Raw genomic sequence first — 17,633 nt, 5'->3', positions numbered from 1 at the left:
TATCATTACCCTGGCCGGTCATCCTTGTAATTGTGTATCGGTATATGGAGGAATAAATACCCACAACAAAGTTATAACGGATCTCCCTTTGGCTTTCTTGTAGCTCAGCTAAGCTAATCAAGGAGTAGATAACAAAGAGTGTGGCTATAACACCGCTCCCAGTACTTAGACCTCTACACTACCCAGCCGTGTTGGCATGTTCCTTTAACACAGTTTTCTTCCTCAGGGGGTCAGAAATCAAGCCACAATTGGGAAAAATCACACAAGAGCAGCGAGAGAGAAACCAACCTGCTGATAAAAGTCATGAGTAATTGTTTGTTTATTGTTACAGTAATTTCACTTTGATTAGTAATTTTTCCAGAGACTTTATTTTCTTATCGGGGGAAACCCCCATGTGAGGTCCTGACCTCCAAGGATAGGAGAGCATTGTGTAAAAAAATTAAAATAAGTAAGTAAACAAGGCCTAAAGTAAACTAGAGGATTTATGTTAATAATTGGCCCAAGTCTGGGCTGAAGTCCAATCTGCCAGTATAGAGTACTATGAAGGGAGGAAGAGACATTTTTACCAAGTAATTTGCTGTGTGTGAAACCCCTAAAAGTACAGTATTTTCAGTACGGAGGTAGTCTTAAAACTCCAGAGTCAAACAAGAAGATACCAATTTCCTCTCTGTGCTTAAAACTCAGGGAGAGCCAACAGCCAGACTAGTGGTCCGTATCCGCTTCCATTCATTTGTACTAAGCTAGGCTAGCTTTCATCCGGATAGCTTTCTACTGAACGCAGAGAGGAAATTGGTATCTATCTTCTTGTCTGACTCTGGAGAAGACGATAAGCGCATTTCCCATAGTGTTGGCGTGTTCCTTTTGTAATCTGAAAAATTGCCAGATGTCTACTGTGTTCCGGGTCACTGATCTAGAGTCAGCTTCAGTCTTTTAGTTTGAATAAGACCGTGAAGGCAAGTGTTCCTGGTCACTGATCTAGAGTCAGCTTCAGTCTTTTAGTTTGAATAAGACCATGAAGACAAGTGTTCCGAGTCACTGATCTAGAGTCAGCTTCAGTCTGTTTAGTTTGAATAGGATCATGAAGACAAGTGATCCTGGTCACTGATCTAGAGTCAGCTTCAGTCTTCTCAGTTCCTATGGACCTTGAATGGGAGTCCATGTCCTGGTATTATGACATCAGCAGTGTGCAGCGCATTCTGTCGGTTGACCTCCTGAACGGCAGGGTTCTCGCTCAGCTCACGCCAGCTATCCTCGTCTGTGCAGCACTCAAACAGGTCCCCGGCAACCAGCACCGTGCCTGCGGAGGTCCCCCGCACCTGCACGCTGACGTCTCGCCCTGTGTGGCCCGGGGTGGGAACTATCGCCACCTGGTGGAGAGAGGAAGCAGAGAGTTTTGTTCTTTTATCTTGAAGTGACAAAGAGAGGAACGCAAGCCTCTTCACTTCACTTGTTGCTCTGAAAATACAAGATTACAAGATTTTATTTGATTTGATTTTTATTTGTCTTGAACATAGAAACATAAAACAAGTTTAAAAAACAAAAAGGTAAATAGTCAAAGACTATTTCCATACAATAAGTGTTCGAGAAGGAACAGGGGGAAGTAAAACAACTTATCAAGCCCTGCCCCTTCCTTACAATGTTTGACATTATAATTTAATAAAAATAAAATATAACAAATAATAAAAAAAATAATAAAAGTACAGTTTTTTATATATCCAAATATCCAAATGAAATAATAATAGGCAGTCACATTACTGCTCAAGCTCCTCTCTCTTATATGTGTCCATAAGTGCTTGTTTATAGCTACCTTTAAATGTAGTGATATTTTTGCTTAATTTTATACTCGCATCCAGACCATTCCAGAGTGATACCCCACAAACTGCAATGCACATACTTTTAAGAGTTGTACGTACAGTAGGTTGCTTTAAAGCTAATGTCCCTCTAAAATTATAAACACTCTCTCTAGCCATGAAATTTTTTTGAATGTTGCTTGGTAATTTGTTTTTTATTGCCAGAAACATAATTTGTCCAGATTTGAATTTGATTAAATCCATGAATTTGAATGTTTGACTCCTAGTCCTTACAAACAGACTATTTGTGTGATCTAAATATCTACCATGATGTACTATCCGTATGGCTCTTTTTTGCAGTATGCATAGCCGCCTACGTAATGGAGCAGGCGAAGCGGGTGCTCTACCAGTATTGAACTTGGGGGAGCAAACTTGTCTCTTTGCTCCCTCACTTTTTGATCATGATATATCCCCCCCCAATATATAAATATTATCTAACCATAACTATGTAATTTCAATCAAATTAATAATACGCAATGACACTTAATAGCAAGTTTTTAAGTTTCCAAAGATTGCGACACCCCCCTGCCCGATATGGTTTGATCCAGCCCCCAGCAGACAGAGCGACGCGCACTCCAGTCTCACAGCGCTGCAGCCTCCAGGTGTAAGCTGGTACGCAGGCAGGCAGGCAGCGTGAACACTTTGTCACAACAGCAGGATCTTCCACTAAGTAAGTTCAGTTGTTCGAACAAACTATTATGTTAGACATCATCTTTACTATTGAGTGGTATAACTTCTACCACGCAATACAATTTCCCCCCCCCCCCCCCAACCACCTCCAATGTAAATTACCCAGTATGGTTGTCAATATCCCAATGTACCCAACCCCCCCCACCCAACCTCCTCCAATGTACAGTTTCTACGTCAAATGTATATACTCCCTTTTCTTGACTCCTTCTGTATCACAAAAAGTACTGTATTTGCAAATCTGGTATGTCATAAATGTATAGATGTAGCAGTACTGACTATCTGTATGTCATGTATGTCATATATGTCTATATGAATTGAAAATGGGGGACCCTGATGGAAACAAGACAAACGTCTTTCTCAGGTCTGCATCCCCTTAACAATTGTATGTATTGAGCCGTACTGTATTGTACCCATTCTGCAATCTGTTAAATAAAGTTTTCATTCATTCATTCATTCATAAAATTGTTTCACGGTCCGAAATGCCATCTGGTCATACCAATAATAATAATAACAAAGTTTCCCTCTGGTTGGCGTTAGCTTTAGTGCTAGCCGCTAGCTAACGTTGTCATATATCTAGATATGTGGTGTCGTCAGCTGGATAACGTTGACTTTGTTTGCTAATTTTAACGTTCGCTATGGCAGACGAGCAGGGCCGGATTAACGACGGCCGCGGCCCGTGGGCCTTAGTGACGAGGGCCCCCCCAAATATTTTTTTTTTGTTTTTTTTTTAATTATAATAATAATGCAATAAAAGTCTGAAAATGTAGGGATTATGTCCATGAGTGTCATTTTTTGAAATTAAGGCCTGCCTCTTATAAAAGCCTCTCTAATAAAGGCCTGGTGCTCTTTGCAGCTGAGGTAAATAGAAGACCCGTCCTATATTTGAGGATTTACGGTAAATCAAGATGTTCAATTATCTTAAGGTACAATACCTGAAATGAAAATGTGTGTGTGTGTCCAGCCAACCAGGTAACATGGCAGAAAAAAGAAAGAATACAGACATCGGAGCATTTTTCAGTACACCAAAACGCAAAGTAAGAACCCTAGTAGCCTAATAGCTCAAAGACTTAAAGGGCGGGCTCCACAAATAATGGATTGCACGGTGTTAATTGCACCCTTACTTACAATTCATTATGAATTGTAAATGGGGGACCCTGATGTAAACAAAACAAAAGTCTTTTTCTGGTCTGCATCCCCTTAACAATTGTGTGTATTGAGCCGTACTATATTGTACCCATTCTGCAATATGTTAATTCCATTTTTTAATATTATTATTATTATTATAGTAATTGGCTATCATACTGCAATATAAACTGAGTTTTATAGTGAAAAGAGCAGCTTTATTAGTCAAGATTGAAGGCTCTATATTGCAGGAAATTGCACGTACAGGTTCATTAAATGAAAAAAATAAACCACCCCTATAAACCACCCCTTGCCTGTCAAAAAAAACAAAAAAATTAAAAAAAAAAAAAAATTGCACCCCCACTTTCAACTATAACTAGGCGGCCATGGCAGTGTGCATATATTTTGTAAGTTGCTTTTATAAGTATTTCCCCAGATTTCAACACAATATGATAGATATGGTACAATGAGTGTGCAATATAATGTATATAGAGTTTTCTGATTCAGGATATATCTAGTCTTGCCCAGTATACCAATAGGCGAGTCAATATATGGTTTAACCCCAAAAAAATTTATACAAAAGGTTTTTCAATGGATTCTGGTAGTATTGGGCGTGCTAAATAACATACTAAAAGTCGACCAAAATCGACCCCTCCGAAAGCCGTCATTTCCAAGATGGCGTCCCAGATGGCGCCGGGGCGATTAAAATGGCTATATCTCAAATTAAGAAAATGGTGCAAAGGATTTCTCAACCTGGTACCTCTGGGCATGCTCACTAACATACTAAAAATCTAGGAAAATACACCTTCCAGAAAGGCTTCATTTTCAAGATGGCGTCCAAAATTGCGGCTGGCCAAGCTTAAAATGGCTATATATATGTCAATATAAAAATTATATAAATGATTTTGTCATTTGATTCTGGTACCCCAAGTACCCCTAGACATACTTAGGAACATACTAAAGTTTTAGGGAAATACACCTTCCGAAGAGGCTTAATTTTCAAAATGGTGTCCAAAATGACGACTGGGAGCTTAGAATGCCTGTATCTCAAATGGGAAAACATTTCTAAAGGATTTATAAACTGATTCTGGCACCTCTATACATTAATAACGGGCAAAATATCTAGCTAAATATATCTGCTAGGAATGCATCATTTGCATCATCAAAATGGCTGCCTGTAGCTTATTTTGGCTAAAATTAAAATTGGTTATTATATTCAACCTAGAAAGCTGGCTTTGGTGTTGAACACAAAATAAATTACCCACTTATTGTGGTCTTTAGGCCTACTCATCATCATCTTCAGGATCCTCTGGGAGAAACTTGTTATGTGGATTGTCACATTCATGAAGTTGACATGGTCCACAGACAGTAGTACTACAAGGTAGTCCATATTTTCTGCATGAGCAGCGAAGTGTCTTGCAGGCAGTGGTACAGTTACAATGAATGACCTTCAAGAGACTGTCTGGAGCAGCATTCATTGTTGACATGAGTGGGACAAATCTATTGTCCTGCAGGTTCCAGCCCCAGTCTAGAGCATCTATACCATCATCTGTTCCCATCCAGACCATGACCTGGTAGTATGCTCTACGACAGTGGAATTTGGTAGCAGATTCAGTTGGTGGTAGACGTTCAGGCGTTACCGTTGATGAAGCTGAAACAACCTTCTTGCTGAAAATGTTATATCTCATTTTTGCAAGCGAATCTGTGCACTTTCCACCAAAAAAGACAGCCATTGCTTGGCACCCAAGGTCATCGATCACATCTGTTGTCTGGTTTGGTACAGTGAATGCATTGGCACAAGCCTGAAGGACAGGATCCCCTTTTACAAGTTTTTGGAATGCTGTCTTTTTGCCAACTCCGAAGATCCGGGAAGTTGTGTCACAGCCAGTCACAGCATGGATGAACAGCAACTGAGAACACACATCCTGTCCGAGTACTTCTTTCAAATAGTTTATGGCGTACACTTTAAAACTGCCATCAGCTTTCGACTTGTCTGATCTGAAATAAAGGCCCTTGCTATCTCTCTGTGCATAGTAAAGAAGTAAGACGAGGAGATCAGTATCTTCTCCAATCAGCGTCGTGGTGTGAAGAAGAGATGATCCCACTGCGGCCCTTACTATGTCTACATCAGCATCTCCAAGTGAATTGACCACAGTGCAATCCCGTTCTTTCAGTTCATCACTTATCATGTGGATCAGTTTCTGTTTATTCAGATATCTTGACAGGAACTCCTCCTTCTTACCTGAGAACTCTGTCTCAGCAGTGAAGTTGACAATGGGATGAATATTGTTTCCTCTTCTTTGATGTGTGTTGTCTTTAATGGATGGCCCATCCTCATAGCCATCAAACACAATGGTTGTAGCTGAGCCATAATGTTGGATGGTGAAGTCTGCATATGACTGTGCAATTTTACCATAGATCACTTGCATGATCACAGATCGCGTGCGCTAGTTGTGGTTTATCAGCTTTGCGGAAGACGTTTCCGGCTTCAAAGAGGGCAGGAGGGAAAGGACTGAGTTCATAACGCATAACCTCCTCCAATGACAGCTCTCCAGTTTGGGAGACAATAAGGAAACGTTGAAAAAGAAGTGCAGAATCAATGATTCGATCAGGAGCAACCTTGATAGACGATTTTTGTCCAAGGGTTATGGCTTTATCCTTTCTACTAAATGAAAATTTGAATGCCGGCTGTCCGATCATTTTGTGCATGATGTTGCGTCCAACAGAGTCATAATCATGCACGTTCACTCCATCCTCAGCGACAACACCTGTAACAACATTCCTTAAAGAAGAGTCTGGAGAGAAAGGTGAACATATAGCAAGTTTTGAAGTGATCTTCTCCAGGTCAGCAGCATCCCTTTTCATCCTTGCCTCTGTTGAATCCTTGTGCTGTTCTGATGTTGTGTATATCTGGTTTGAGAACTCCTGCATTGCGGTGTTATACTCTGATGTTATGCCCTTTGACATTGTCCAAAGGGATCTCTGATTGTCGGTCATTCCACTTCCATGTGTCATCCCTCCTGTAGTCTTCAATGACCTCATCAATGTTGTTTCGATTACAAGATCTGAGCTGAGGCCTGCCCATGATTGGCTGCTGCGACGGATAACATGAAAACCCTTTTCAAATAGTCTGAAGACATCTGGGTGGTTGATGTGAAGCTGACTCATCTCTTGGACATAAAAGTGTGCCGATTTCAAGTAATTGTAATGCCCAGCCGCAGCGAATATCGGCATGCATTCAGAAACAGCGCGTAGGTGCAAAAGCCAGGAACCTGTGCGATCTGCTGTTATCAGTGACCTTACTGACCTAGCAACTTCTAACATGTGTTGGTAATTTAGCCACAACTGACTAGTTTTGGATCTAGCACACAGTTCCATCTTCCTTTTTCCCAGCTCTTCATTTATTGTAATGAGGGTCTCTGATGTGAACACTGTTTCCAATGGCATTTCACCCTTAACTATTGAGGTATACATTGCTTCAGTCTGTTCAACCATTGCTGCAAATTCATGACTATCATCTACCATTTCTGATATTATCATGCGGTTAAGACATTTGTCAACCAGAAGATGGCCACGGAATGCTCTCTGAACTGATTTGCCTGTCATCATATGGGCTACTGAGTTCAGTATAGTATAACAACTATAATGGTCAAAAAGAAGGCTTCAACTATGCTAGCTTGAGAGCTGGAGAGTGCAAACACCTTTTTTAGTAAGCTATTTGTATTTGTATAGTCATTTTAAGCTCCTGGGCGCCAGTTTGGACGCCATCTTGAAAATGATGCCTTTCCGGAAGGTGTATTTTCCTAGATTTTTAGTATGTTCACAAGCATGTCTAGAGGTACCAGAATCAAGTGAAAAATCATAGTTATATATTTTTTTCTATTGAGATATATAGCCATTTTAAGCTTGGTCTGCCGCCATTTTGGACGCCATCTTGAAAATTAAGCCTTTCTGGAAGGTGTATTTTCCTAGATTTTTAGTATGTTAGTGAACATGCCCAGATGTACCAGAATCAGTTGAGAAATCCTTTGCACCATATTCTCAATTTGAGATATAGCCATTTTAATATCTCCACCGCCATCTGGGATGCCATCTTGGAAATGGCGGCTTTCGGGGGGGGGGGGCGATTTTGGTCGACTTTTAGTATGTTATTTAGCACGCCCAATACTATCTGAATCCATCGAAAAACCTTTTGTATCAATTTTTTTTGGGTTAAGTGCTTTTTTTTCATAGATTGACTCGCCTACAATACTTCTCGCTAACTTTGAACACAAATATTTTATATATATTTTTTTTTTTTGTATTTCTTGGTTTAAAATACAGAGACAGTGCATATTAAGGAACATTTGACTGTAAATATGCCAGTTTAGCCAAGTTGGCTAATTTTCAACTGTAGTCTCTGGGGCAGGTGACATGAGCACAACAATAATTAAAACATAGTACAATAATTAAAACACAGTAGGAATCAGTATAGGTTACAATACACTAAAATACATACAAATACATTAAAATACAACCCCTCAGTTAAAATGGTCGCACACTTGACCATCTCTCAACCATGATTTTAAGTTAGTTTTAAATGAGATGTAACTTTGATACTCCCTGAGCCGTGTTGGCAGACTGTTCCAGGTGTGGGCTGCTCTCACGGAAAAGGCTGTCTGACTAAAAGCAGACCTCCTGTTTGGGACTACACAGTCCCCTCTGACTACAGACCTGGTATATCAGCAGATGCTTTCTGTTTTATGAAAGTACAGAGGGGGGGGGGGGGGGGGAGGAGCCAAGCCATGTAGGATTTTATAGGTAAGGCAGGCATCTTTGAATTTGACAAGATTGTCCCAGCTCAGTAGGTTCTGGTTTGCTATGCTATAACAATGGTGGTGGCTGTTTGTTTTCCTGTCCAGAACTTTCACAGCCTGATGGTAAACTACCTGTACAGATCGTAATGTTGTACAGGAGGCTTGTGTCCAGCTAGTCAGACAGTATGTTAAGTGTGACATAATAATGGCATTAAAATACAGTGCTGCTGCTTTTGTTGACAGAGAGTTTCTGATGTGACGGAAGTTTGATAAGTGAAACTTTATATGGGGTTTCCAGCAGAGTTTGTGGTCTATTAAGAGACCCCTAGAAACTTGTTTGTATATACACTCTCAATTTTTACAGTATAAATGTTCAGTTGAGGATCAGTGTTTATTTTACAATTTCCAAATATCATGAAGTTGGTTTTTTTCAAATTGAGTGATAACTTATTTGTGTTGAACCAACCTTTTAATTTGTCCATTTCTATGTTTGCCACTTCTAAAAGCTGCTGACGGTCATCCCCCGAACATAAAATGTGTGTCATCCGCAAAGACAACAAGTTTCAGTATGTCAGATACTTTACATATATCATTTATGTATAAAATTAACAATTTGGGTCCCAATACTGACCCCTGTGGAACACCACAGGTAATGTTTAAGCATTGTGACTTGTGCTGACCCATCAGAACAAATTGCTGCCTGTTACTAATATAGCTTTTCAGCCAGTCTAGAGCAACCCCTCTGACACCAAACCTGTCCATCTTTTTCAGTAAAATCTCATGATCTATTGTATCAAAAGCTTTTTTAGGTCAATGAATATTCCTAATACATATTTCTTTCTCTCTATACCGTCCGTTATTTCCTCTACAAGCTCCATTAATGCCATGGAGGTAGATCTAGCTGTTCTAAAACCATACTGGCTGTCCATTAGGAGATTATGTTTTTCAATGAAAGTGTTTAATCTTGCAACATATAGTTTTTCGAGTATCTTTGAGAACTGTGATAGCAGGGATACCGGTCTATAATTGGTAAACAAATGCTTGTCTCCAGCTTTAAATAATGGTATAAGTTAACCTTTGCAATTTTCATTTATTGAGGGAATGATGACAAGCATGACAATTAAGATGACTTAATTGTCAGTTTACCAGCCAATTTAAATGTGTCTTTCAGCATATACATTGTTGTTGTTGAACATTATTAATCCCCTTGGGGAAATCCATTCTCTGCATTTTGAACCATCCTAACTATTTAGGAGCAGTGGGCAGCCACACAGTGCGGCGCCCGGGGACCAACTCCAGTTGTACTTGTAAGGCCAGTACCTTGATCAAAGGCAACGGCATTCATGCATGTCTAGATGCAGGAAACACACGCAAACATGGGGAGAACATGCAAACTCCACACAGAAAGGCCACCTGCTGGGGTTTGAACCCCTTGTTGTGAGGTAACAGTGCTAACCACTGTGCCACCATGGTACTTCGGATACTTGGGATAGGCTACACACATACACATAGTCCTCTACACATATCTATTTCTTCAGAGAGGCTAGAACATAGGGTCGCCCCTGGAGCAGTCTGGGGGTTCGGTGCCTTGCTCAAAGGCACTTGGGCAAAGACGGTGGACAATTGTGTGTGCAGTGTGCACCAATGTAATACCAGCTAAGTAGCCAGCTACTGACATTTGCCCACAGTGCAAGGCCCCCTGGAGCGGTTTGGGAGTGTTGATCAGTGCATTGCTAGGAGGCACTTAAGTTAGGGATGCCCCGATCACGTTTTTTGCCACCGATACCGATCACCGATCGTCGTGAGCCATATCGGCCGATACCGATCCGATACCGATCGTTTTTGATTAAAAAGAAATTAAAAATTATTTTATATAATTTTTTTTTTTTTTTTTTTTTTATATAAAATATATATATTATATAATTAGACTTGTACTTGTATTATCTGCGAGACATCGCCACCACGCAACAAGTCAAAATGCTCGCTATCTCCACTGTCTGTGTGTACATACTCTGCTTTGATCAAATCACATTCGGCTCTGCAGATTTACCCTAGGCTCTGCAGATATACCCTACTCCCTCAGCTATCCCCGTTAATGACTGCGACGCAAGCCGGGCTTCGAATATGCATCGAATGAGTGTTATAAGACATTGATATCAGGGGCTGTCTGTAGCTACTGCTAGCCGGAAATATAACGTTAAGACAACGCCTCAGTGAACTATTTAGTTGAATGGGACATTTCGTTTTGAACAGTGAGCTAAGCTAACGTGAGCTAACAGAGGTAACATACACTAGTACTAGATAACTAGACTATTGCTGGAGCATTTGTTGATATCAGGAGCTATCAGTAGCTAGCCGGCTAGATACCGTTCAGTTAGACAATGCCTCATCATGTATTAAACTAAAAGTGAATAGTTGACTGGGTCATTTTGTAGCGGTAGCTAACGTTAGCTCATGGAGGTCCCGTCCCACTAGACTAGACTAGACCCGTGTTTACATGCGTGCGGGAGGAGCTGGAGGAGGAGCAGACGCGCAGCACTGTGTGCAGCTCCCGGTGTCTGAGACAGAACTCAGCGAGTGAGATCTGTTTTGACGATCGGCGAAAATAAAACAGTAACGATAGCTAGGTAGCTAACGTTAGCTCAGGTCGAATGCACTATCTAGACTCTAGACTCTAGTTTGTGTTTACAAACTCTACACGGGTACGGGCGGGGCTAGGGAGGAGGAGCAGTTTGCAGGTCCTGTTCGTCTGAGACAAGCGAGTGAGATATCCACTTGATCAGTTTCCGCGATCGGCGAATATGACTCATTATCGGAATTCCCCGATCGCATATTTATACTGATTATCGGCCGATAACGATCGATGGCCGATCGATCGGGGCATCCCTAACTTAAGTTTAAGTATTTTTTTACCCAGGGACAGTGCACATTAATCAACATCTTCAGTTGCTCCTAGCTTGTGGCTAATAGCTGCCAGTGCTGCTTAGTTACAGTGGAATGCCTCGACTACTAGGCTTGGGCGGTATTACGGTATACCGGGGTATTTCGAAATACCGACGGTATTGAAAATCAATACCGTCTAAACGGAGTTTTGTTGTAGTGCACACACGCGCCAGCAGAGGGCGAGACTAGTCCTCACTAGTGGGGCGAGGCATGCAGAGCTGGTTGTCTACACACAGGAGGAGGAGGAGGAGGAGGAGGAGGAGGAGGAGGAGGAGGAGGAGGAGGAGGGGGGAACCCATGCTTCAGTGAGTGAAATTAAATGAGACACGCTTACCGTTGCTGGTGCTGTGGGCTAACTGGCTATTCTGAGAGCTAACTGTAGTGTTGTGTATGATCACAACGGTGTTCACGCTTTATGGTAATGTTGCGACAGTGCTGTGAAAATACCGTAAAGCGTTGTGGTAACGAGAGTGTGTGTTGTTGTTGTGTGTAGGATGCTGCGGGCGAACTGCTACCATTCTGAGAGCTTAACGTTAGCACTAGATGCTGCGGGCGAACTGCTACCATTCTGAGAGCTTAACGTTAGCACTAGATGCTGCGGGCTAACTGCTACCATTCTGAGAGCTTAACGTTAGCACTAGATGCTGCGGGAGGACTGCTACCATTCTGAGAGCTTAACGTTAGCACTAGATGCTGCGGGCTAACTGCTACCATTCTGAGAGCTTAACGTTAGCACTAGATGCTGCGGGCTAACTGCTACCATTCTGAGAGCTTAACGTTAGCACTAGATGCTGCGGGAGGACTGCTACCATTCTGAGAGCTTAACGTTAGCACTAGATGCTGCGGGAGGACTGCTACCATTCTGAGAGCTTAACGTTAGCACTAGATGCTGCGGGCGAACTGCTACCATTCTGAGAGCTTAACGTTAGCACTAGATGCTGCGGGCGAACTGGCCATCTCTGTGATTTGTTGCCACCCCCCCCCGCTGATGATAATGAAAGTCATACCGTCATATACCGTATACCAGGGTATTAGGTAATCAAGGTATAACGGTATGAAAAAAGTCATACCGCCCAAGCCTATCGACTACTGTAACGGAATCCTTCTTGGTGCTTCCAAGAAGGTTCTGGATCGCTTACAGTACATCCAAAACTCTGCTGCGAGGGTCCTCACGCACACCAAACTCTGGCAGCACATCACCCCCACCCTGCAAAAACTCCACTGGCTCCCCATCAACTACCGAATCCCCTACAAGATCCTCCTCCTCACCTACAAATCCCTGCACGGGTTGGCCCCTTCCTACCTGACCAACCTACTCCACCCCTACACTCCAGCACGAGGCCTCCGCTCCTCCAACTCCGACCTCCTCACCATCCCCCGCACCAGGCGTTCCACACTGGGAGACCGAGCTTTCGCTGTAGCTGCCCCCAGACTGTGGAACTCACTCTCCCCCCTCATCCGAGGCTCTGACACCATCAACCTCTTCAAAACCAAGCTAAAAACCCACCTGTTCACACTTGCCTTCACGCAACACGGCCCCGCTCCCAAGTAGCCCACCCCTGACTCTTTTTAGATTCCGTTGTTTTGTTTTGTTGTTTGTTTGTTTTGTTTGTTAATTTCAACCACTTCACCCAATTGGACAGCACCTTGCTTCCTTCTTTATCTCTTTTATCTTATTTGTTTTTTCCTGTTGTTACTATACACCGATATTCATAATTTTTTATTTTTTTTTATCTTTAATTTTTTCATCAAAATTTTAATTTTTCCATCCTTTCCTTGTACAGTGTCCTTGAGTCTGAGAAAGGCGCTTCTCTCTTAAAATCCAATCTATTATTATTATTATTATTAATGCTAACAAACCTAAATGTATAGTAGGCTTAGGCTAACCTCCTTTTTCATTTAAATGGGACAAGGGTTTGGTGAAGAAGCATAACCAACTAAAAACAAAAAGGTTGAGGTATATATAGCATATAATGGTGCTTCTCAAACCTTTTCATGTCAAGCACCCCCAAATTGATGATACATTTAGGCTGCGGACGCCCTATTGATAACATTTCGTCTCAATGACACACATTTATTCTATGTCCAGAATTCCAGAATTCTATACTGTGAATGGGGAGATCACAGTTTTCTAGAGTAAAACCCACGATCACAATAGTCTTGCTTGGACATTCCATCATTGGGCTGACTTCTGAGGACCCCCTTGAATCCCCCTAGGTCCCCTAGAGGTCAAGGGGTACAGTGCTCATGCCACGCGGTACCATGCCGTTCCACCACTTTTCTGAGCAGAAGCATGCACGTGCACGCGCGTGCACACAAAAATGCTTTCACAACTTTCACTCGACTCGTCGTGCCGCGCACCCAGTACCAGTACTCACCTGGCTACATGCCTTTGCATAACAATAGCATAGCAATAGCATAACAAAGAACGAGAAGAGCAAAACCAAAATACAAGCCCTGTACCAATTGGTGGGGGTTTGCTTGAGCTGTGGAACCTCTCACTATGTGACAAATGGTCCCGACTGGAAGTTATGCTTCAGGAGGAAACTGTCCTTCTGTAAACTGTAAGTTACATTGTTAATTAGTTTGTATTTACTTTTCTAGTTTAAGTTAATTCAATTAAAGAAATTGTAACTACAATGTAATGTATCTACAATTACATTTAAAACATTGTTTGTTTTTCAACCATATCTGTTGACAATATAGTTTCTTTATATATTGAAGGCTACATCCTGCTACCTTTTTCAGCTTCTCTATTTCAAGGCAATATTTACAAAAACTAAACTAAAACTAGTAATTTCCTATACAAACATGTTTCCTACTATTTATGCATAATAATCATTCTAATCATAAATTAATGCTGGTCGGAGCTGTTCTGTGCGCACGCTGGGGAAAATTTATGCGGGAGCGTGCGTGCACGTGACGTCATTAAAACACAGTACAACCACTTATGAAATCACCACTGCACCACTGGGTGACAGTGACACCACGCAGAGAGAACCAGTGCCCTATATATAATGAATGAATGGATGAAAAAACTTGATTTAACAGATTGCAGAATGGGTACAAATACAATACAGTGTACGACTCAATACACACAATTGTTAAGGGGATGCAGACCAGAGAAAGACGTTTGTCTTGTTTACATCAGGGTCCCCCATTTTCAATTCATAGTGACATTTATGACATGAATGAATGAATGAATGAAAACTTTATTTAACAGATTGCAGAATGGGTACAATACAGTACGGCTCAATACATACAATTGTTAAGGGGATGCAGACCTGAGAAAGACGTTTGTCTTGTTTCCATCAGGGTCCCCCATTTTCAATTCATATAGACATATATGACATACATGACATACAGATAGTCAGTACTGCTACATCTATACATTTATGACATACCAGATTTGCAAATACAGTACTGTTTGTGATACAGAAGGAGTCAAGAAAAGGGAGTATATACATTTGACGTAGAAACTGTACATTGGAGGTTGGGTGGGGGGGGTTGGGTACATTGGGATATTGACAACCATACTGGGTAATTTACATTGGAGGTGGTTGGGGGGGGGGGGGGGGGGGGGGGGCATACTGTATAAACAAGTAACACTGTACATTGAGGGGGGGGGGGAGGAGACACTGTACAAACAAACACAATTGTACATTGAACTCTTGACAAAACCATACTAGGTAAATGACTGTACATTGGAGGGGGTTGGAATGATTGGGTTAGGATATTTACAGGGGCCAGTGTTGAATTGCAGTCTCCCGTAGGTGTCCCTTGAGAGAGGTTTTGAAAGTGGGTAGTGATCCACATTCCTTTACAGCTTTGGGTAGGGCGTTCCACATTGATGTGGCATAATTGCGAAACGTGTTTAGTCCCTTATTTGAGCCGAATCTGGGTTTGACATGATTTGTGGAGCTCCCTCTGGTGTTGTGATCGTGGTATTCACTGACCTTTGGGAAGTATTTTGACATGTACATGGGTACCTTGGTCGTGTAGTGTATCTTGTAGACCAGGCCCATTGCAAGTTGTTGTACTCTGTCGTCTACTCTAAGCCATCCTAGGTTGTCGAAGTGGGCAGGGGTGAGGTGGGTTCTAGGAGTAAGGTCAAGCAGTAGTCTGACCAGTTTGTTTTGAGATGTTTGTAATTTTGTTTTTAGCGCCTTTGAGGTGCTTTGGTACCATGAGGTGCAAGCATAGTCGTAGTACCCCTGAATGAGTGCTCCTGCCAGAGTCTTCAGGGTGTTCTTGTTTACCAGAGAGGAGATCCGGTACAAGAATCGAGTTCGTTGGTTGACTTTTTTTATTACATTGGATGCCATTTTGTCACAGGAGAGATTAGCCTCTAGGATGGACCCCAGGTAGGTAATTTCATCTTTCCTTGTGACAATATTGTCACCCACTGTAACTGAGAAGCCGTCGGTCTTGCTGAGTTTGTTATTTGAACCGAAGAGAATGGACTCTGTTTTGCCCATGTGTAATGATAGTTTGTTATCAGCGAGCCATATGCAGATTCTGCCTAGTTCCGAGCTGAGGGTTTTTTCAACCTGTAACTTGTTCTTGTCAGAGACCAGCAGGGCTGAGTCGTCCGCAAACAGGAACAAGTTGCAGTCACAAGCTGACGACATGTCATTTGCATAAATTAGGAACAGTAGCGGTCCTAGTATGCTTCCTTGTGGAACACCACAGCTCACTGTGAGGGGGGGGGATAGGGTACCGTTTACCTCCACCATCTGTTCCCTCCCCTCAAGGTAGGATTGCATCCAGCTCACTGATAGACTATCAAAACCAATTGCTTTTAGCTTGTCAATCAGAATGGAGTGATTGACCGTGTCAAAGGCCTTTTGTAGGTCCAGCATGACCATGCCGCAGTATTTGCCTGCGTCCACCTCTTGTTTGATGTGGTCATTCAAATAGAGAAGGCATGTGTCAGTGGAGTGGGATGTTCTGAAGCCAGATTGGAATTCGTAGATTAGATTTTTTTCCGCTAGGTACTTTTCGACCTGTTCGTAGACTATTTTTTCCATGACTTTCGAGATGGAGGTGAGAATAGAATATACACATACACAACATACATGACATTTATGGCATAGGGACATACATGACATACAGGTATTTAGTACCGTTACATTTGTGACATATACCCGATATGCAAATATACAGTACTGTTACCCAGAGATCCTGACAGAGAATATATACATATGATGGGGAGGGACTGTACATTAGGAGGGGGTGGATTGATTGATTGATTGATTGATTGATTGATTGATTGATTGATTGATTGAAAAGTTTATTAACAGATTGCAGAATGGGTACAGTACAGTACAGCTCAATACATACAATTGTTAAGGGGATGCAGACCAGAGAAAGACTTTCGTCTTGTTTACATCAGGGTCCCCCATTTTCAATTCATCATAAAAAAGAGAAATATAGAGAAATATAAATACGGGTGGGAGAGAATATATATAATAACACATCCGTTACACACTTACATGCTCGTCAATGGGGTAAGGTTGTCCTTCGGCCAGCTGAATTAGGAAGGTACCTGTCGCCTTCGCTAATATCGCACCCGACGACTATCATCGCTGCTTGAAAAAGACCCAAATTCCCGATGTGATCCGAGTGTCCGTGAGTCCCCACGACCAGGCTGACGTCCCCCGGCTCCAGACCCCTTTCTCTGAGACTTGAAACGAGGAACTCCCGGTCCCACGGTCCTCCAGTGTCCACCAGAATGGTCCTGGGCCCCGTCAGGAGGGAGATGGTGCCGTCGGCCCGAAAGTACCGTCGAGTTGGGAGAGACAGTAACCTACTTTGAGAACGGAGACCGAGTAGGGCTGTCCGACTATGTGTAGTTCTGTCTCTGACAGCTGGCTTCTTTTGACCAGACAAGACGAGGCTGCCGTTTTTTTGTTAGTTTCCATCTTTACGAGAAGTATCTAGGAAGTTGATTTAAATATCACTGTGCAGAAAGCGAACTGGGTCGCTTGCATAGAACGAACTTGTAGTTGCAACAAAAATCAGCATTGCACGCATAGATATATAGAACACTAGATAGCTTGCCCGCGCTGCCGGCCATGGAGAGCGACGTCACTGAACCGCCGCCATCTTGCGCAGGTCAGCCTTGAGTGAGAGTGAGTGAGCTGCACAGACAAAAATACTCATAACTCGCTGAAATATTGACGGATTTACAAACGGTTTGGTTTGTTACAAGCATTATTAACGTGGCTAT

The 17,633-nt window shown here is 42.2% G+C and overlaps 1 protein-coding gene across 1 annotated transcript; it reads right to left on the bottom strand.

The window, feature by feature from the left end:
* Positions 1-301: 301 nt before the first annotated feature.
* Positions 302-17,417, bottom strand: mblac1 (metallo-beta-lactamase domain containing 1). The gene is given in 4 exon segments (XM_084327278.1): positions 302-1,367; positions 16,897-16,935; positions 16,937-17,178; positions 17,181-17,417. Coding segments are annotated over 4 exon segments (666 nt in total). The 5' UTR covers positions 17,326-17,417; the 3' UTR covers positions 302-1,127.
* Between the last annotated feature and the right edge of the window lie 216 nt (positions 17,418-17,633).

The sequence above is a fragment of the Notolepis coatsorum genome (assembly GCF_963971535.1).
Source record: "Notolepis coatsorum genome assembly, chromosome: 13".
Lineage (NCBI taxonomy): Eukaryota > Metazoa > Chordata > Actinopteri > Aulopiformes > Paralepididae > Notolepis > Notolepis coatsorum.
The sequence above is the reverse complement of the archived record's forward strand: the minus strand, read 5'-3'. Positions and strand labels throughout refer to the sequence as shown.